This window comes from Equus asinus, chromosome 1 (genome assembly GCF_041296235.1).
Source record: "Equus asinus isolate D_3611 breed Donkey chromosome 1, EquAss-T2T_v2, whole genome shotgun sequence".
NCBI classification, from domain to species: domain Eukaryota; kingdom Metazoa; phylum Chordata; class Mammalia; order Perissodactyla; family Equidae; genus Equus; species Equus asinus.
In genome coordinates this window covers 173,856,690-173,879,341 of record NC_091790.1, presented here as the reverse complement: position 1 = coordinate 173,879,341, position 22,652 = coordinate 173,856,690, and the positions used below count along the sequence as shown (strand labels likewise).

Genomic DNA, 22,652 nt, shown 5'->3' with positions numbered 1-22,652 from the left:
TTGTGCACCAGTGGAGTCTTGAGTCACAAAGGTAGTGTCCCCAGTCCATAGAGAACAGGGAAGTCTATCAGGGAATCTGCTCTTAACAAGCAGGATAGATGACTGTCCTAGAAGATATATTCAATGCTTTTGCATTGATTATTAAAAGAGGAAACTCAAGAGACCCAACTCATTGGCCTCCCTGGTCATCACATGCATTGCTGGCTTTTCCTGCTTTATGGTTTCTCTTTCCTTCTGATGCAGGTCAGCTGATATGTCTGTTTCCAGTGATTATCTCTCTGTTCCCCCTAAAAGTCAGCACCTTCACTGGCTCCTGGTCACAGAAGCAGCCCAGCCAGAGACTCAGACATCAGTGATCCCTGTACATCTCAGAGAAGGAAAAGCTGCTTACAAATTTCCACGGTTGCTGTGTGAGTCTAGAGTCGGGGCAGGCACGTGCTAAGTTAACTCTATCATTTGGGAAGAAAATACAGATATTGATAAGCTTAATAACTAATTGAGAAAAATAAATATAAGTATGGATCTTAGTAAGTAGTGACCATAAGAAGAATAAAATAGAATTTTTAAATGTTGAACCAGCAGATCTATTCAATGGAAGAGAAGAAAGGAAAAGGGAAAAGTACAAAGATACAAAATATGAAAGACAGGAAAAATGACCCTAAACAGAATAATAATGACAATAAACATAAATGGGAAAAATACAAAAGTACAAAACTCTCAAATCTGAATAAGGACAATATTCAGCAAAAATTTTACAAATCCAAATGGTTACAGAAAAACAAAGTTACAAAAAGTTACAGAAAGCTTGATTATAAAATTTGGAAATACATCTATCAGGCAAATACAAACCGAAATAAGCTAGAATAGACCATCTTAATACAATTTAAAAAGAAAATCAAGGCAGAAAAATATAAGAGACAAATGAGGGGCATTATATACTCTTAATGATATGTCAGCAAGACAGAATAACCATCAACATAAATGCATTTAACAATACAGCCTCAAAATATATAAAGCAACAATTAACCGAACACGGAAAAAAGCAGGTAAATAATCAATTAGAAGTAAATATTCTATCATATCCCTCTTAGAAACTGATAGACCAAGCAGACAAAATAAGCTAAGATATAGAAGATTCAAATAACATGATTAGTAAGCTCAAGCTAGTAAATACATATAGAATTTTATAACCAACAGGGAACATACTCCTTTCAAACAGATAAAACATTTGTGAAAATTGACCACATACTAGGCCTCAGAGGAAGCCTCTGTCCAAATCAATATCATATGATCTATGTTCTTTACGCATAATGTAAAAAAAATTATAAATCAATGACAAGGTGGCAAAAACATACTATATGGGAGAAAATGAAAATATAAGTGAATAAAGAAATAATTAGAATCAAATGGAGCTTACTGTTCAAATTGAGAAACTGGTAAAAAGTCCACAAATACAGAGGATGGAGGATGGGGAGGAGGAGGAGGAGGAGGAGGAGGAGAAACAAAATAGTACAAATATAGGCAGAAAAAGCTAGAATAAAGATGAAAAAGTTGAGAAAATAATCAAAACAACATCCTAGTTCTTTTAAAAGATTAATAAAATAGACATACTTTTGTCAAGACTAATCAGGGAAAACAGAAGTAAAAAGAGGCAAACAATACAAAATGAAAAGGGAGAAAAAAAACTAGACATTTTTTTAAATTATGAAATAGCATTATAAAAAGCTACATTCAATAAATTTGAAATACATATAACATACATACAGTGCTTAAAACAGCCTAGTTCTGAGATACCGGGTACAGTCATGTATTGCTGATGAGCATTAGACATTCATAGGCAGCCATCCTGGAGTGTGTGCTGGCAGGACATACTGAAATCACTCACTCACATGCCCAAATATCCAGCAATCCCACTCCTGGAAATACACCCTAGTGGAAGCTCCTCACATGCCTAGAAGGATATTCATTGCAGCACTGCTGGGCTAATGGGAAGTTGGAAGCAACCTGGGCGTCCTTACTAGTGAAAGGTTAAGTAAAATAGAATAGAGCATAATACGGAATACGATTCTGCAGTTAGAAACTGCAAACTACATACTAGAGGTACACAGAGCAAAACTGAACAGCCTGAAAAGTAATGTTGAGTAAAACTGGTAAGAAAAAGAGAAAAATCTATAGACATGCAAATTAAACACATACAAGCCACTGCATTATATATTTTGCAAGACTGTTATGGTCTTGGTTTCTCTGAAATCAATTAGGTTCTATCTTCACAGGATTTTAAAAATGAGTTGTCCTATAATGGGAGTTCCTCACCATCTACATTTTAAAAGCGACTCCATCAAACCCAGAAGTCCCATTATTTTTCCTCTAATTAATGGTTTCCTCACCTCAACAAAGCAAAAATTTGTTATGGCCCACAAAACAATCAAGAAAGCCACTATTTACGATAAAAATGATTATCTGCTCTCTCAAATATAGCATGTTCAAAACTGAACTCCTAACCTTTCCCAAAAAACCTGTTCCACATGCAGGTTTCCACATCTTAGCTGATAGGAACTCCTCTCCTTCCAAGGCAAAATCCTTAGAACAAAGAGAACAGTTCAGTGGTTACCAGGGGAAGGGGGCCGGGGGTGGGAACAGGCAGTGCAGGGAAGCACTTATATGGTGACGGACAAGTAATAACGTACAACTGAAATCTCACAATGTTGTAAACTATTATGAATTCAATAAAAAAAATAATCCTGGGGCCAGCCTGGGGGCACAGCGGTTAAGTTCACACGTTCTGCTTCTCGGCAGCCCAGGGTTCGTGGGTTCGGATCCCAGACATGGCACTGTTTGGCAAAAGCCATGCTGTGGTAGGCATCTCACGTATCAAGTAGAGCAAGATGGGCATGGATGTTAGCTCAGGGCCAGCCTTCCTCAGCAAAAAAGAGGAGGATTGGCAGTAGTGAGCTCAGCGCTAATCTTCCTCAAAAAAAAAAAAAATCCTTAGAACCATCCTTGACTTCTCCCTTTTTTTCACACTGTACATTGGTTGATTAGCAAATTCTCTTGGTCCCACTTTCAAAATATATCTAGAATCTGACCTCTTCTCACCACCTCCTCTGCTACCACTCTGGCCTGAGCCACTAGTGTCTTTCACCAAGATTAATATAAAAGAATTTTGCTTGACCTCCTTTCTTCTCCCTTGCCACACAGCAGCCTGTAAAAATTAAGACTGGACATGTCACTCCTCTGCCCAAAGCCTTTCAAGGCTCCACATTTCACCCAGGGTAAAAGCTGAAGCCCTTACTATGGTCCACAAACCCTGAGTGATCTGTACCAACAACCCTCGCTTCCCCTTCACCCCCCTGGGATTACTCTGTTCCATCCACCCGGGACTCTTTTGCTATTACTTGAGCACACCACGCACACACCTGCTTCAAGGCCTTTGGTAAAATGTCACCTTCTACATCACATGTACCTGATCATCCTATCAAAATTGTGACTTCCATGGCCTCCACACTCTGCCCACTGGCTTTCCTAATCCTCCTTATCCTGCTCTACTTTATCATTTTTCCACAGCATGCCTGGGAAAGGAAGTCAAGAACAGGAGTTTGGAGGAGGGAAGCTAAGCCAATCTCCCAAACGACAGGCATCTGTCTGGAACTGCTCATGGTCCAGCCCATACACTGAAGGCTCTGTTCATCAGTGGATACCACTCACCACATTGAAAAATGTGGGTCCACGTACGAAAATCCTGATAGTGACAGTTCAGGTTATCAGTCGTGTATTTACTATGCCACACATAAGACTTTCATGTACGTGACAATACCTAATGGTAAATAAAGCAACGCTATTTCTAGCTAAAACTCTCATCCACATCAGAGATTATTTAATACCTGCTCTTCACTTTATATAATGAATACAGAGTACAATGCTGATAAAACTGTGCTTCATTACTACTGATGCAATAAGTTAAATCAATAATTAATAAATCCATTATTTGCTCTTATTAATTAAGCTTTTCCTTTCTACATAAGTCACTAATTGCCAATAATTTACTAAGTCAGTCAACTTAAACAACACATCAGGCAAATCATGATTTAAAAAAAAAGCAAGGATTCATATAAAGTCGAATTTTAAAGATGAGTGAGTTATTATTTTTATTGCATTTGCTTTTAGGATTCATTTTTTTCTTTATTTCTAAGTATAGCAAAAACAGAATCTGGAAACATGCCAACAATCACTTCAAGAACACTTACTATGAATTAACATATTTCACTGTATATTTTGTCTTTAGTTCAATGATACATCTGGTTATCCTAAAGCTTGAAAGCAACTGTATTCAAGTGACACTTGGTTGCCTGACTGTATTAAAATACTACCCTTCCATCCCCCATAATGGTACTTTACTTCCTTCAACAATCAATTTAACATCTTCTAAATTAAACCATCAACCAAGTTATCCATAATAATCCATGACAATTTTAAGAAAAATAAGTAAATGTTGATAAGTGGGAAATAATGTGACTTGTGGAATGGAAAGGCAGAGAGAAGAAAGGAACAAAACTAGAAGATTAAGAAAAGGAGGAAAAAGAGAAAAAAAGGAATAGAAATTACCCTCCAAAATAGTCATTTATTTTCCTCCTAAAAAGATCTTTTTACCTGTGCAATAAGAACAAAATTTCCCCTGCAGAATATTCCCTAAAATAAATTTTAAAAACAATTTGGGAAGAGCAACTAGCTCTCTTTTACAAATCACTGATTTCATGAAGATTTCTCCTCATAAACATAAGTAGGCAAAAATGCAAATCAACAGTCCTTAATGCTCCAAAGGCCTTGATTAGTCCCAGAGGTGTCTATTTCCTAAAGAATGCCTTCATTAGAGGTGCTTCTCTTCACAAATCACCTAAAGGGCATCCTCTTACTATTAACACTATTAAACTACTGCCCAAAGGTCAATTGTTCACATCCTAGGATACCTCTAATGACCTAAAACGGATACATAATGAACATCTACAATAATTTTCTCAATAGAACTTATTTTAATTTACATTAATTAAAAAATAAATGTTATCATTTCTAACGAAGGTAGAAAATCAGTAGTAGTAAACCAGTAACATAGAGACATCATAGTCAACAAGAAGCTGGGCATCAAAGGTCACAAATGCAAAGTGCTATCTGGGAATTAGTATGCCACAGCTCTGATTCACCTTTTCAAATATTTTATTGACTGTGTCTGTCTATAAGGTACTACTGTTCAGTGTGCTGGAAAGGACACAAAAGAAAACCAAACATCATACCTGCACTCAAGAAGCTCAAATCCAGTGCACTTCAATTATACTTTTGTACGCTTTTAAAATCCAGCTCAAAAAACTCTCTCTCTCTCTTCATTTAGCCCTAATCTCTCTATACTGAAGGGATCACACAAATAAGTGATTTGAGATAAAAATTAGGAATAAGAATAAAATAATTGTGAAAAAAGAATTCAAGGAAAATGGCATTACATTACCTCAAAACTTGTACATTTTCTTTAGTGAGGGAGCCCCCACAGAAGACGCTCAGAAATTGAGCATCCCCATGAAGCCTTAATTCTTGCATGGAAACTTAGTTAAGATACAAATCAACTTTGCTCAAAATCCTCACATGATCAGGTTTGTATTTGTAGGAGCAAAGAGAAGAGGGTGGAAAGACATACATGGAACTCGGAGTGTTGGCAACCTCAGTGAGATGGCACTGTAGACATAACTTTCTTATTCTTTGACTTGTTACAATGACTACAAATTATTTTTGTACTTTAATAGGACACCCATGTTGTGTGTGAATGAAATGAGTTGGTATATGTAAACTTCTTAGCAGACTGTCTGGCTCATAGTAATACTCATTATGTAACTTGACAATAAAAACTGAAAACCCTCCAGTTCTCAACTGGGAATCCTAGAGAAGATGCTGAAAATGCAGGAAGGATACAAGCCCAGGGATGAGGTAACTATAGCTTCCTCTGATTATTTTTTATAAAGAGTCATGACTAAGAACACAAGAAGGATGGTTAGCAGTTATAATCTTTACTCCCTAGGCTGAGAATAGGTTTATCATGACCAAAGGTATATAAAACATGTCTTCAGCTGACCTGATATAGTTAGTGACATTTAGAAAGAATGAAATTAAATACAGAGTATCTATATTTGCTTTTATATATGACCCGATATTGCAGGTTGAACTGTGTCCCCCAAAAAGATATGTTGAAGTCCTAACCCTCTGTACCTGGGAATGTGACTTTATTGGGAAACAGGGTTTTTGCAGACGTAATCAAGTTAAGATGAGGTCATAAATCCAATTCTAAATCCAATATGAATGGTGTTCTTATGAGAAGATGGAAATTTGGACACAGAGACATGGATACTCAAGGAGAACGCCATGTGAAGACAGAGGGGGAGACTGAAGTGATGTGCATACAAGTCAAGGAATGCCAAGGACTACCAGCAAGAAAAGATTCTTTTCCAGAGCCTTCACAGGGGGTATGGCCCTGCCCATTCCCTCTGAAATCAAATCAGTTGATTTGAAGTTGATTTCAGACTTCTGACCTCCAGAACTCTGAGAGAATATATTCCCCTTTTTTAAACCATCCAGTTTCTGGTACTTTGTTACGGCAGCCCCAGGAAATGAATACACTTGGTAATAAGTCACAGGTTGGTTTTAAGCTAAAATTTTAGGTGGGTGGATTTTTTCCTTGATATCCACATTTCCCTGTGTCTACCCCATTTTCCACCCTTTTGCATTCATGATTTTGCTTTTTTAAAAGTAGTTTCAGTATTTATTTTTAAATTTTATTTTTATCATTATAAAGAATAAGAATAACACGCTTATAATAATTTAACATTAGATAAATTCAAAAAGTAGAAAGTTATAATTTTACTGCTAACAACTTTCTATTTCAAGGTTTTTTCTTATGCTTATGTAAGAGGCTCTCAAGGAAGCCCTGGGGGTCCCTGACACCTTTTCAGAGGGTCCTCGGGTTAAAACTATTTTCATAACAATAATATGTTTTTTGACTTTTCACTCGCACTCTCTTGTGAGTACACACAGGGGCGTTGCCACAGGCCACATGCTGAGTGATATCACAACAGACGAAATGCAGAAGCAGATATCAGTCTCCAATCGGCTCCTACTCAGCTGTACACTAAAGAGATGTGCAAAAGTCAAAAGACAATGTCACTCTTCTCACAAATTTTTCCATTTGAAAAATATAGTTATTTTTCATAAAAATGTTATTTGTGTTAACATGTAATATATTTGCAATTCTTATTTTAAAATGAATAAATAAATATTTCAAAAATTTCTCAGTTTTAGTTTCAAAAATGGTAAACAACAATAGATAAACCCACGCAAACAAAAGTTTGGGGTGCTTAACAATCTTAAAGGGGTTCTGAGACCAAAAAGTTTGAGAACCCTTGGTTGATATCAGCATCTATTTTTAATTGAAAAAATGGAATCAAACTATACCTAATATCTGCATCTATCCTTTTCAGTTAACAATGTATCTTGGACAATAATGATAAGAACAGTAACACTAACTGAGCACTTATTATTCATAAAGTCCTGTGCCAAGTGCTTTGAATAGTTTATTCCATTTAATCCCTATACCAACCCTATGAGGTAGGTACTCAACTAGCACCCTGGGCACTTCTGATGCAGATGACTGGTAGACCACACTCAGAAATATTCATCACTGGTTGTGTAACCTTGAACAAGCACCTATGTAGAGGGTTGTTATGAGAATTAACTGAGTTTATATTTGTAAAGCACTTAAAATAATGCCTAGAACACAGTAAACACTATAGAAATGTATGTCAGCCATTAGATGGATTTAAAACTCTGAGTCTGAGTGTGGTCATCCAGGGTTGTAGATGGAGACAGAAAAGAAGAATTAGGACTGGCCAGGAGCCACTGCAAATTTTGGAAGTCAGGAAGATGAGCAGAATCCAGGAGGGAGACTGTGAGATTTTAGGAGAACTAAGAGATAACAGTTACCTAAAATCAAGTAAATAAAATGTTTCAAGAAGGTTGTGATGAGCTGTGTCAAATGAGAGGCCAGGATATTGAAAGAGGTAGTGCTGCAGAGAAAGAGCAAGCGAAACAAGAATGAGGCAGAATGACTCAGAAGTCTGCAGAAAACTACAAAAAGGAGGGGAAACAGGTGATGAAGTCTGAGAGCCTATAGTCAATTCTCAAAGGAGCTACAGATTTTAGGGAAGAGAGGTAGACAATGATCTGGAAGCACGCATAAGGAGCAAGGAAGATCACTAGCCCACACCAAGCCTTCACATTCTCCTCTCTCTCTTTCCCATCCCTCCAACCAGGACCCCACCAACACCTTCAAGTTCATTTACTCTTCAAGCTCTGGGATGCCTCTTCAGGGAACCTCATCTAAGACAAACCACCCCCTAAACCAGCCAGTTCCCCATCAAGGGTTCTAGTAGGAACTGATTAACTCTAGGGATGCTTTAGAGGCTTGTGCCCACAAGAGGGGGAGTTCAGATTTCTAACAAGTAAAGTGAATAAAAACCCAATATCTGCCCTGAAACAGATCTACTCACCTCAGGATTCTCTAGACCAGTGGTTCTTAACGCGGAACAATTTTGCCCCCAAGGGGACATTTAGCAATGTCTAGAGACATTTTTTGTTGTCACACTGAGGAGCAACAAAGGGACAGGTTGCTACTGGCATCTAGTGAGTAAAGTCCAGGGATACTGCTAAACATCCCACAATGCATAATACAGCCTCCCACAACAAAGAATCACATAGCCCAAATTGTCAATAGTGCCACGATTGAGAAACCCTGCTCTAGACCAAGTGACCTGAGGCAAGAGGAGCTTTTGGGTTCTTTTATGGGCAAACAATCCCATCCATCTCAGTTACCTATACCAGTTCTGACCCAATATGGCTAAGGGGCCAGATCAAACAGTCAGCCTTATGAATTCTATTCCAAATCTACTCAAATAGGGCCAGCGAAAGATAGAGGAAAAACTTGAGGCTAGCTAGCTAAATGGTAAAAGTTAAAAAGAAAATGACGGGGCCGGCCCTGTGGCCGAGTAGTTAAGTTCGTGCACTCTGCTTCAGCAGCCGAGAGTTTCTCTGGTTCGGATCCCGGGTACAGACATGGCACCACTCATAAGGCCATGCTGAGGTGGTGTCCCACATAGCACAGCCAGAGGCACTCACAACTAGAATATACAACTATAAACTGGGGGGCTTTGGGGAGAAGAAGAAGGAAAAAAAAAAAAATTAGCAACAGATGTTAGCTCAGATGCCAATCTTTTAAAAAAAAAAAATCTCAAAATACTTAAAAAAAAAAAAAGAAATTATGTATCAAATGTTAGAGGCAAAATTACCAAAACTGAGAACAAGCAAAAAGACTTTTCTTTAAATTTAAGAAAGCAGAAAATGCAATCCTTTTAATATGAATAATAAATAATACCTTACAGTAAAGTTCAAAAACCAGAATGTTCTCTTTGCTCTACCCACTGCCAAAACACTTCTTCAGTAAGATGCTTCCATATTCTTGATTGCAAAAGGAAGCTAACTAAAGTGAGTTTTTGGGAAAACATTCTGGGAATTCAAAATAGTGAAGGTGTTGCTTTAAAAAATGAGAAGCCATGAATCTTGACATTTAAGGAGCTGATGTGTTCTTATCTCATCAACATTTCACTTACAGTATCAATATTTTATTAGACCCATAATCATCTACAGCTGGCCTTTCCGGAATTTTCCTTCATTCTCTTTCAGGATATCTCACCAATTAACAGTTTTTCCCTTCCTTAAGGGGTTTCCAGAGAAATTTTTTGAAGAGTCTACCTTCTACATGGAAGGCATTCTGCCTCCAGCATTTCTATTTCCACTTTAAAATCTGCTCCAGGAAAGATTCACCTAATGCATATAGCAAGAGGATGGCTGTGTCTTAATGAAAAATTAGGTCCTCCTGCCTAAACGTTTTATCAGCAGACTTCCTGGAATCTAGTGTGTTGTTTTATCACAGGAAGTTTTCCAGCAGGATGGTTTATGTGCATGTTGTTAAAGGAGCAAACCTATAATAGAAGTCCCCGTTTATGCATGACCCATGACCTGAGAGGAGTCAGGCCCGAGCAACAACTGTCTCCTGCAAGGCTGAGACCAGCTGCAGCTTTAACAGAGAGAGGGGTCCTCAACCTCACCTTCTCCACTTGGGGTGCCAGGAGGTTCTGAAGGAAAAAGCCCTTTGAATACTTCTCTTCAAAACCCATTTCCACCATGTCTGACAGTGTCCGGATAGGACTATTATAACAGTAGGGCCCGCATCTACTGGATGCTCTATAAACCCAGTCAAAAGGCAACATGTATCAGTATTCTAATGAGATGACAGATTTTTTTTAGAAAAGTAACCCAAGAAACAAACACATATAAATACAGATACACACACACATATAAACATATATGTGTATGTGTGTGTGTATATACACATATGTAGAGAGAAAGACTGCTTGACTAACTCATTCACTCAAAAACAAAAAGTCAGAAATACGCCCAGATATCCATCAAGGGAATGGTCAAGTAAATTAAGGCATACTTACAGAATGGAGAAAAAATATGGAAAAAAATTGTAAGAATGTCTATTATATGTTGGTGTTTTCACATTCTCTCCCATTCCATTCTCCCCATCACTCCCTCAAATACCTTTTTAGGTTAGAGTCATTATCCCCAATTTACAGAAGATGAGTGAAAAGCTCACAAAAGGGAGGTTAGTTGCCCTGAGTCACAAAGCTAGTGAAGAGCAAAGCTGAGATTCACATCCAGGTTTTCTGACTCCCGGCCCAGCATTTATTCCACTGCATCCCAGACTTTCCCTCAAGATCTATATTTGGTCTAGGTCAATACATGGAATTGTTAATACAAAACAATGCTAAACAAAAATCAAACCACAGTAAAGAGGTATTTGTTTTAATCATATGAAATTTTATATGTGTATACTAAAAATGATGATAATCAGAATGAGACGGATAGAAAAAACTGGAACTAAAATCACCCGAGTTTGTTTTTCCTAAGAAGTTGCTTAAGCATATTATAAAGAAAATCACCAAAATCGGCTCCTCCATGCATGCCTGTCCCGGCTAGCTAATTAAGGTTAAGATGAGGCAATAAATATGAGACACCTTGTAAAAGGCTGAATGTGGCTGGACCAAGTTAAGATATACAAATATCCCATCCTTCATAAAATTCTCAGCTCATTCAGAGCCAAAGGGACTGGCAGAGTTTCTTTGCTATATCGAACGATGGAATTTCTGCAAGTTAAAAAGCTTGAAAGCAAGTTCATGTCTCTGCAGAAATTTACTTTTCTTAAAATTAGCACTTACACTATATAACAAACATTCTTTAAATTCTTCCTTCATCCGAAAGAATTTAATCCCAGGAGATCCCCTTTGGGAGCATTTATTACCTTCAGTCAAACAGAGTTATTTCAGGATCTTCTTCCACTTGTTCCTCTCCACAGGTCTGGGGGCTATAGGGCTATTTAATGGAGTAGCCAGAACCCATGCCTGGGTCTCACTGGGGCCTTCACATTATGCTATAGCTTGCAGAAATAACCAGGGGTGGCCTAGAGTGCATGCCCCCACCTCCAAAGAGTAACTGGGAATTCACATGAATCACTGCCGTTCCAGAGACGAACTGAGAAAAGACTCACCAGGTTGACAAAGTACTGTTGTGAAACCCAAAAGCCAAGAATTGGACAAGATGCTACTTATATCTTGCCCCTTGGTTCTTTCATTTTTATAACAGGCAGTTAGCTATGTCTGCTAATCCACAAAGACAGTAGAAGAATGAAACGTTGACAAAGGTTTTCTGAGATGGTTTTTAAAAAGAAAATGGCTTATAAATACAATTTACACTGCTAGTTCTTTATGAAAAAGCATTTCTTATTTTAAAAAAATGTGGAAGTAAAAGTTCCCCCACTGTTTTCCCTTAAAACCACTGTTTTGATTTAAAGTTACATAATAATCTCTCTTGGTTCTCCTTTGTTTTAGAACTTTCACCTATTTCCTCTCTTCTTATGTAGACTACTGCTAATAAAATATCCTGATTCAAGAATCTAGGAAAATGCTCGAAATGACTACAATAAGATTAGATCATAATATTATTCAGTTTGAGGGTAGCAACTCGACCCATAGTTTATTCAAATCTTCCTAACAGCTACAAAAAGAAGTCAGTCAGCTTAAATGGCTGATCTCATTCTTGGCTTCTGGCTACAGCCCCAAAAGTTTAATAATAATGGCATCTATTGAAATTTCTTTAATATACCAGCCACTCTATTAAAAGCTTTGCATGTATTATCTCATTTAATCTTTGCAACACTCCTAAGTGGTAATTGTTATTATTATTGTATTGTTATTGTTATCCTCATTTTACAGATGAGGAAACACGGCACAGAGAAGTTGAGTAATTTGTCCAAGATCACACATCTAGCAAGTTGGGAGCTAGAGATGAACCCCAGACAGTCTGGCTCCAGCACCCATGGGACACCATCAGTGATACTCCCAGCTATGGCATTCAGTGGGCTCCTCCCTCTCTAAGTCAGGTGCATTGCCACTGATCCCAAACACAAATTAAAACTCACATCTCTCATCATTTTCACTGCTTCCCTGGTCCTCCCGAGTCTTCTGGCACACATTGCTAGCCTTCTTTTGATGTAGACCAAGACATTGGTGTCTCGTCCTGAAGAGGGAGATATAAAACACCAAAATTTTAAAAAACATGAGCTTTCAGCTGAGCAGCAAGAAAAAATTGCAGAGGCCCATTTGCCACACTTTTAAAGGAAAATCTCAGAGAGAACAGACTGCTCCTTGGCTTTTCCTTACTGACAGGAGCACTGACAACTTTGCTAATACTAGAACACCATACACAGTAAAGTCAAAGTACTTAGACTTCCAAAGGTCAAATCATGTGACTGATTACCTAATTCATGCTTTTGAGTTAGGATGTTGAATACTTGATAAATAAAATCATCTGCCACAAAGTGCTGGGAAAATGAACATACCCACATTGCACATGGTTTACAAGCAAGAATTCCACATTCTTCAAGTGTGCATGCTTTTGGTGAAGATGCAAAGAGGTGAATCTCAGGTTGCATCCTGATGAACTATTTTTTTTCCTTCTTGACATTAAGTCTGGAGAAGCCTCATCTTGAACTTCTGTTTTATATTATTCTTTCCCTAACACTAGTGACATCATAATCATCTCCAGGTCCCCAAAGCAGTCGATTTTAGATGGCAATATAACACATTCCAGATATGACAATAGAGTATGCAACAAAATGAAAAACTATCCTAGTGTTAGAGAAAGCATTGACAAGTTAAATAGTTATAATAATAGTCACTAAAATGGCTCTTAAAAAGTACATTAACAACTTCTCATCTTAATCTTTTATTTAATTATATGTCTTTTTGGATATGTTTCCAGACCAGTGAGAACACGCATGTGCTTAATCCTCAATAAAATTACCATGCTTTAGAAAAATATGACACACCTGTTATAGATTAAATACATGTATAATATGCAACTATTAAAAGATGTTAAGACTGAAGTCCTAACATTTCAAGTTTTAAACAATGAGAACAAGATGTGTGCTGAAAATTTGCCAAGTACCTACAAATTATTTTAAAGATGTGATTATAATTTTTGGATAGCTTTAGGCAGCAAGTTGAAAGGATTTAATTTACAGAAGAAAAGAAATAAAGAAAATTTCTTGTTATATTATTAAGTTATGTAATTTTATGTATTAATCCTCATTTAGTTCACAAAATATTTACTACATATGTCTTCAAAATTCACTTTATACATAATTTTTTTTAAAAACCAAGATTTAGATCGTGATTAGAGACTTGATTAACATATACACTTACTGCAAAATAAAAATTAAAACCTGTGTATTGATGGGTTGTGTATACACAGGCTACAATGCAAAGGTCTCGCTGTATCTTAGTCATAGGCACTAATGCACTCAGTGTCTGCACCAAATCCAAATTTAATACTAAAATTTAATTTTATATTCTCAAATATAAAGGAGATACACCCCTACTCTCCAAGATGCAGGAGGGAGAAATGAGGTAAGAGAAATTCCACTTTAAGTTAAGGAAACAACCCAAAGTTTGTTTGGACAATGAAAACATTCCCTCCCCACAAGGATTGCTAAATTTCTGCTTAAACAACCAACAAACTGACAAGGGGCTCAGGAAATTTCAGAAACCATTTTGTTGTCTTGTTTTTATACCATTCTCCCAAAATATCACTGACTCTGAGTTTAGTGTACTGAAGTGAAAGGTCTCATTTTAAAGAGACATTTATCTTAAATAAAAGAAGCCATTATGTTTAATATAGAAAAGATAAATAATCAGGAACTCATAGCTCTTTCTCTCTGGAAGCAAACACCAATGCTTCCTAAAGAAGAGCTAATACTGAGAAAACCACCAATAACTGTTGTATTCTTAAGTGTCCTATTTCAATCCATGCTGTAGAAGACCCATAAGATAAAACCTTTGATAACACTAACTCTAATTTAAATCCTGTTTCCAATTAGGACTTAAAGTTATGGGGCAGAGAAGCAACTGATAAACAGAAATATATAAGAATTCTGGGGAGAAAAAAGGTTACCATTAAAGGTTATTACCATTTATTTCTATTAGAACTCTGCGGGCAAGAAAGAGAATCTGAACATTAATGTGAACAGTAAGGAAGCCATAACTATGTACTGTGCTCTCATGGAAAGGAAAAAATTAATAAAAGCAAAGAAAAGTAAATACCAATATTTATTTTCATCCAGAAGAATCACATTTTGAACTGGCCTAAAAATTTGCTCTGATGAATCATGTTACGGTTCTGATCCCCCAACACGTCAACCTCAAGGGAACCTTACTATGTTGGGCTTCATACTGGGATCCATGATGCTGTAGCTGCTGAGAACGCCGGTAACAGCCATCTCCAGCCTTCAGGGCCTGCTTAAACAGCTTTTCTGCTTCAGCAATGGTTGTTGCTTCTTCTTCAGCCAAGAGAATATAAGCAGTTGCACACCTGTTCATTCAAATAATAGCCACCATCAATTACAAATCCAAGGACATCCTAACAGCTGTGGGAGTGCATGCAGAAGGGCAAGGAGTTACATCAAAACATGCAGAGTGGCCAACTGGTTCATGCACCCCTGTTCATAGTTGTTGACACAAAATAATGGTACAAAAGAAATGTCTGTATTTTAGCTTGAGAGGTAGAATGCGTAGTGTTAGGCACATAGGGCTCACATATGGACTCTGCCCCTTATTAGTGTGTCATTTTGGGCAAGTTATTACTCTGCCTCCCTGGTGGAGAACAACATAGAATCTATTTGTTCACAGTGTTGCTGTGAAGGGTAAGTAAGGTGATGCATGTAAAGTGCTCAGTACAGTAGCCAGCATGTGGTACATGCTCAACAGATGTCAACTAATGATGGCAATGAGAATAGCTGTTATTAAATATCTACTTCCAACACTCAAAGTTAGAGGTACTATATATAAGTTTACTTCTGTTTACTAAACACAGATTCTCTTTAATCTAAAATTTTCTTCAGAATGAGAAATTCATTAAATCAAGTAAGTTACTCATTGAAAAAAATAGCACTTCAACATCTCATTACAGTTAGCACTGATTCTCTATGTCAGAGAAGAACACTAGAAGAACCTGCAGGTAGTGTTATTTCTGAAAAGCTCAAAATTTGATTCAGCCTCAGCAGTGAACAAGAGTTAAATCTCATGTCTTTAACAATAATAGCTACCATTTGTTGCTTAGTATATCTTAAGCACTGTACCAGGCACTTAACACATATCGTCTCACTCAAGCCTTTCAACAACCCTCTAAGGTAGGAAACCAAGAAGGATAAGCAGTTAACTAATGAATAAGGGGAACTCTGAAAAATTTAAACCTTCCAAATCATGTAAGAACAACCCAACTGCCAGAGAAAGGGAATGTAATAGGGAAACAGTGAGCCGAGAACAGACCACACAGGTCCTAATCTGCACAGATCCCTTTGCTTTCCTTCTTCTCCGCTGCCTCTCTTGTGGTCATTTCCCTACTTATCAGAATCTCCATCAGACCACAAGAGAGAAAAATAAACAGAAAGTGAAACCAAATGCTACTTAGACTATTCATAAACTGCTACAGCCAGCTAGGAAAAGGAGGCTGAACTTACAGTTAATGTGACGTTTAGGGTTACTAGTTAATCTTAGCTTTGAGGAGGGGTCTTCTAAATTCTTTAGCCAATCCTTCTAATTTCAGGCAGGATTGATCAATGGGGCTTTCAACTGAATGTGGTGAGGTAGGGAGAAAAATGCCCAGAAAAAAAATCATAAAACCAATTACTATGGAGGGCAGCAGATATGACTTGGAAGAACAATAATGATGCTGAAACTGCCCAGGGGTTCACTGGAGAAAATAACTGGGATAGGCATCAGGAAGGAATACTTAAGGCTTCAGATGCCAACATATAAATATGGGTCAAGGGTAATGAAGTGAAAATCGAGATTATAATACTGAGTGGTAGACATAGTATCAGAGGAATTAGCTATAAGACTATAGCTGGTGGGCTGGGAACTCAAGACAGGTTGGGGCCAGCTTGCTTGCTTTGTTTATTTATATTTCAAATAGCTTTCTTAGGAGGAGAGGCAGAGTAGCACTACCGGCCAAGAAAACATACATCTATGTGGAAACTCATGAATCTGGGGTAGAAACATGCTAAGAGCTTGTGAGTGAAGGAGAAAGGAAAGAGCAATAGAAGTGCTAATGGTTGGGGAGTACAGAACAGACTGCTCAGCTCGATGGAAGATATAGATGATGCATCCTTGTCACAACACAATACACATACAGAAGCAAGAAAGTGTGGTGATGGGGGTGTCAACCATCCAGATATCTGCTAGAAGAAGTCTCACTTGGTTATAAGTAGGGCACCCGACAGATTCTTGACTTACTTTGGTAACAATTTTATCTCCCAGATGGTAGAGGAAGCAATTAGGGGAACTTCAACTCTGGACCTAATTCTGACCAAGAAGAAAAAAATAGTTGGTGAAATGAAAATTGATAGGAACATTCAGAGAGAGTTACTGTCATTCTGGAGTTCAGGGTAATCAAAGAGGGTAAGGTGGACTTCAAAAAATTCAAAGAAAAGAGGCATGATTCAATGGCATGAGATTCAGAGGGAAAAATGGTTTAAGAGGGTTGGGCAGCTTCCAAATGTCCAACTGTAACTGCAATCACAAACGATCCTCTTGGGAAGAAGAGAGGGGTGACAATTAAGTCACCAATACGGCTGCACAGAGATCTCTCACAAGGTCAGAGTTTAAAGGAGATGGAAAAAAAGATGATAAGAGGGCATGTAATGAAGGACTATAAGAGAGTGTCATGAGCTAATAAGAATAACGTCAGGAGAGCTAAAACTCCAATTTAGCCAAAGCTTGAAAACAAAGACAAAACTAAACAAAATGCTAAAGACAACCATCTATTCCATGTTTTTAAATTCTGTTTAAGGCCCTATCGCCACACTATTTCTCCAAAACCATCACAAAAATAAATAAGCAAAAAAGACAAACAACACAACATCAAAACAAGGAAAGTTTAAAGTTAGTAGCAGCAGGTAATAAAGAGAAAGCAAAATTCTCTAATACCTATTTTGTTCCTGGCTTCTCCATCAAGGAGAATGATTGTCAGACTGAAAAAGGGAGAAGAAATGAAACTCTAAATAGGGGAAAAAGATGTAAGATAGCAAATTACTGATCTATTCTAAATGAATTATCGTACCAGGATAGGCCAATCCCAAGAAGCCAACAGACCTTGTATGCAGGCCATGGAATTGCTCTATGTGGATAGTTAAGGAATCACGAAGAATGGAGAGGTACTAGAAGATGAGATGACAAATGTAGTAAAAATGTACACCAAGGGGAAGAAGGCAGACTTCTCAAACTACAGAACAGTGATATGGAAAAATATTCTAATAGATTATTAAAGGGATGGTTTCCAAGCATTTTAAAAAGGAAGTAGTGAACACTAGAAGCTAGCTTAAATTCACCAAAAATAAATCAATCAGGTTGTGCTAGCTTAATTTACTCTAATAGATTGACTATACATTAAAGATCCATAGCTACAACTGGCATTCTTAAGATCAAAATGCTGAAGTATAACTGGGTGGCTTAGTAATCGGTTGAACAATACCAAAGGATGATGATTCATGAGGACATGAACCTGGAGGGTGGTTTCTATATATCATGTCACAGGGTTCTATCCCTGATCCTGATATTTTTATCAGAAACAAGGATGACATACAGAAGGCAGGCATATCAAATTTGTAGATGTCAAGAAACTGGAAAATAAATATGTTGCATGACAGAACCAGAAATCAAATAGATCAACAGGTTACAATGGCAGGATTCCCAACTCTCAAGTGAATCTTTCTTCTAAGACCTCTGAAGAAGATTCTGTAACCTTCTTCAGAAAAATCATAAAATAGTTTAACAATGACCACTTGGCAGGGAGAGTGTCGAGGTGATTCAAGCACCTTTAAGGTCTCTGCCAACCCTGAGCTTTTATGACTCCAACTTTAAGAATCTTTCTCATTTTCTGAGATTTCCAGAACAGATTTCCCAGCCTTCCTTGGTAACTCATAGAATGTTTAACGACGCTAAGGATGGCATTTCCTCTTATCTCTGTGTTGATCTTGAAATATTTTTAAAGTGTAACTTTTTCACCTTACGTTTTTATTATGTTCTCCCCACTAGCAGAAGTTCTACCTAGAAAATGTGATGGCACAGTTGACATTACATCTGGGAAAATTTCCCTGTCAAAATGTTTTAGATATGTAAAGAACTCTATTTATTTTATGTCCTCACAATATCCCACAGATAGCCCTTGAAGAATTTAATTTACGGTCAAATAGCAAAGCCACTGAATTGTTCTCTAAAATAACTAAAACCACCTTCACATAGATGTCCTTGATAAAAAAATTTTTTTTTATAAATTAATATCCCCCAAAATAATCCTCAAGTTCAAATGAATAGTTTAATATGAGTATCCCATCAGTGACAACTGATTACATTCAGCAAAGGATGAGATTTTCTTTTTAAAAGCAAGATTTTCCCCACTTACTCATTTATCTCTAAGGCTTCGTGAGCTGCAGAAATCCTAGCCTGGGGGTTTCTCTCTCTCCAGGCTTTCTGCATTACTATTTTAGAAAAAAAGAAGAAAGCAAGATAATCAATACACATAATTAGGAAGACTCAATACAAGACAACAGTTAAATTAATAACTTTCAGCTTGAACTACAAGAGAATATTTCACTTATCAAGAGGGTCAGCCCAAATCTCCAAAGTCACACAAATACATTCCAATTTGCTATTCCATTGTCCTTCAGTTACTGATATCAAACCTTTCTTGTGCTCATGAAACTACATATCTAAATATTATAGACTAATCCATAGTTTTTAACCTTGATTAAGATGTCTTAATCAAGAAAAGAGAAGGCACTCTAACAGAAACTTAATATTCCTTTTTGCTCATTAATGACATTTGTTGTTAGAGAACATACATTATTTTATACATTTTGAGATGACATTGCTACTAATCTCTTCCTTCTACTTAGACACAACATAATTTCTATTGGTCATTTTCCCAAACACTTGCTACAGGCTCTGGATATTAGAACATTTTAAAACTATTTGAAGAATTATGAGTTGGATCAGGAAAAAAAGCTGGAGGCTTTTGTTAACACATGTACCTGCTCCCAAAGTTTGCTGCAAACCCAGTTTTTATATATCAGAGAAGTTTGTGACTATATTGTGGGAAGCTCAATGCTTAGAATATTTATTGTACTAGGATTTTCTACCATGGCAAAGTGCACCTCTTAAAAAAGAGTAACAGTCTCCTTATCTAATTTGTTTTACAAATTTCTGTCTCCTAACTTAGTTTCTCAGGAATATGTACATATTCTTTTTAAAGATTTTTTTTCATCTAGTTTCCTTAAGCTTGGAACATAAAAAAATATCAGTAAGGTTATTTGGAACTCAAGCAGTATCAAATGCATGCTAACCTAAGTCTTTTCCAGGATGGAAAACAAATATGGATTCCAATAGCCAAGGCCATGCCCCCATTCAATGCTAGTGAACCTGTAAACAGGCATATAAATCACCACAATATATTTATTAATCATTTAGATTCACTAAATCCCAACTTCTAACTAGAATATAATCAAAGAGACATGAGCTTTCACTCTATTTCCACCAAACATTTAATTAGCTTCACATAAGATTCATATTTCTTCAAAATATGTAAATCCAACTTTGGTATATTTTTTAAAATGATATTTTAAATTATAATAAGGGGACTCATTTCTACATCAATACTTCAATGTGATAAAGCCTTTACTTAAGTATCAGAATTCTGGGTTCTACCAGTCATCTTCAATTTAATATTTTATTCATTGAGGTTTCCGTAGAGCAGATATTCTAAAAGTAGTAACCTTGATACTTAAAACAAACCAAGAAGGTCTCCCACTCAGCAACTATCTGAAGGATTTCTCATACTTGCATCTGCGGGGCGCAGATGGTCCGAGTCACAAGTAAAGAATGTCTGGTGGTCCTGGGCAGAGAGATTCATGTCATAATAAGTCAGAGGCTCTCGTCCTGTCACCCAAGTGTACCTGTAAAGAGGAAATAAAATGGTCAGACACTTTTGAGAGAGAAAAGCAAGATCTACAAAATATTAAGCTGCATAGAAGTTCAACTATAAACCATTAACTGAGTACTAAAACAGTTTTACCAATAAATAAAAAAAATTTTAAAAAAATCGTTCTCATCTCCCTTTAGGAGGTATATCAGCAGGAAAGAAGTTCAACATTTTCCCCTATATTTTTGTCCTAAAATTTTACTAGCACTAGCTAATGAAAACCTCCCTAATTAGTATTATGAATAGACATTTCCCAAAAGCCATGAAAATTCTGATTTGCCTAATTACTCTGCAAAATTAAATTTCAATATAACATTTGTGGTATCTTTATAACCATATTCCATGTAAGCTTCAAAATATTTTGATTGTATAATATATAATGAAAAGAATAGCTGTAATAGAAAATTTCTAAAAACTACACATTTTTGTACATTATCTGAATTCCAATGCTAAAATACTTATAAAACAGAAAAATCAAAACATTTAAGGAGAGTATCAAAAAATGGAAGCACTGAACAGACTGTTACAATGACCCTTAAATGAACCAGCAAAAACATTTGCTGCTGTCTTTGCTCTCTGAACTAGACCCATTTGTTTCCCAAGCTGTCAAAATGCTTACCGATTATATTCAGCGCCCCTAAATAAATTTAATGGATTTCGCCATACTTTGCATTCTGCAATAAAGAAAAATATGAAAATGTTACACATAGTTCAGACACATTACAAGCTAATTAATTCAGCAAAACACCCTTCCTGGCCATTTGATAAGATAATTTTATTTTCTATCCTCTACATGGGAAGCGATGTGGAAAAACTCTGGGTGGTTAATCAGGAAATGTAGCTCAGGCACCAGAACTTTGGAAAGTTTCACCTAATCTCTCTGGGCCCCAGTTTCCTCATTTGTTAAATCAAGGTACATGCCAAAACCAGCTAGTTCATGACTTCTACAGTCATTTTAAGAGGTCTAAACAGATTCTATGAATTTACTTCCAACATTAAAGGCAGCAGATATAGGTAGAAGTAAAACTACTTTCTGTTACTCTGCAATATATCTTACAATAACTTCATATATGACAAATGAAACTTAAGCTCTAGAGTATAACATGCAAAAAGGCTTAGATTTTTAATTAGGGTCTATGTTAATATTGATTTTGTGATAATTCACTAGATTTATTTTACATCGCCATAAAGGAGTGATAAAATTAGTAAAGGTACCATTATCGTAGAGAGAAATGTTACGAAAATAAATTGTTTTAACATTGTTTACTTATGCAAATTCATGTATTAATCATCACGTTAACACCATGTTAGCATGTACTAATAAATTATACATCTTTGTTACACAAGGACCACAGAAATTTAGAACCACAGAACTTTAACTTAAAAAAGTCAATCATTAGCTTTTAAGACTGTGTTATAATAAGTGTGCGACTAATAAGCTACAATTTTTCTCAAATAGCCTATGATTAAGACTTTCTACTGATGCAGAATACTACATTTCTTTGGATGAATGTTTTATTAGAAAATAAAATCAGCTAATAGTACTTAAAACATCCGTGTGTGTGTAGTCTGTCAAAAAACACACTCAAAGACATATACACACAAAAGAGAGCAATTATTGCAGAAATCAAAAGACCATTAAAGGCCATGGGTGATTCTTTAAGATTCTACCCTCAGTCCTGTTAGATTCAACATCCATCCTTCCACCCACCCACCATTAAATCCATTCAATGAGCACTGAGCACCCAGTGTGGGAAACAAACAAGTAAACTATCAATTACAATACAGCGTGAAAATGAAGAACATAAAACATCGTGGGAACACCGTGTGCAATCTCCATAAATTTTTGTTAAAATAGTGAAGGAAGGGTCTATATAGAACAGGAAGATATGTTTTTATTTAAAGAAGAT

The 22,652-nt window shown here is 36.6% G+C and overlaps 1 protein-coding gene across 18 annotated transcripts in view; it reads right to left on the bottom strand.

Annotated features, from left to right (window-relative positions):
- ST7 (suppression of tumorigenicity 7) overlaps window positions 1-22,652 on the bottom strand; it is a 250,563-nt gene that overhangs the window by 69,168 nt on the left and 158,743 nt on the right. For 10 of the 18 annotated variants that reach the window (XM_044762587.2, XM_070512258.1, XM_070512340.1 and 7 more), the window contains 5 exons: window positions 21,362-21,416; window positions 20,601-20,716; window positions 19,168-19,243; window positions 14,924-15,078; window positions 12,629-12,726 (listed from right to left, as the gene is read on the bottom strand). In XM_044762587.2, the coding sequence (XP_044618522.1) occupies window positions 12,629-12,726; window positions 14,924-15,078; window positions 19,168-19,243; window positions 20,601-20,716; window positions 21,362-21,416 (500 nt within the window). Of the gene's footprint in view, window positions 1-12,628; window positions 12,727-14,923; window positions 15,079-17,000; window positions 17,070-19,167; window positions 19,244-20,600; window positions 20,717-21,361; window positions 21,417-22,652 lie in introns of all 18 variants that reach the window. The other 8 variants (XM_044762524.2, XM_070512249.1, XM_070512269.1 and 5 more) reach the window with 1 other exon arrangement.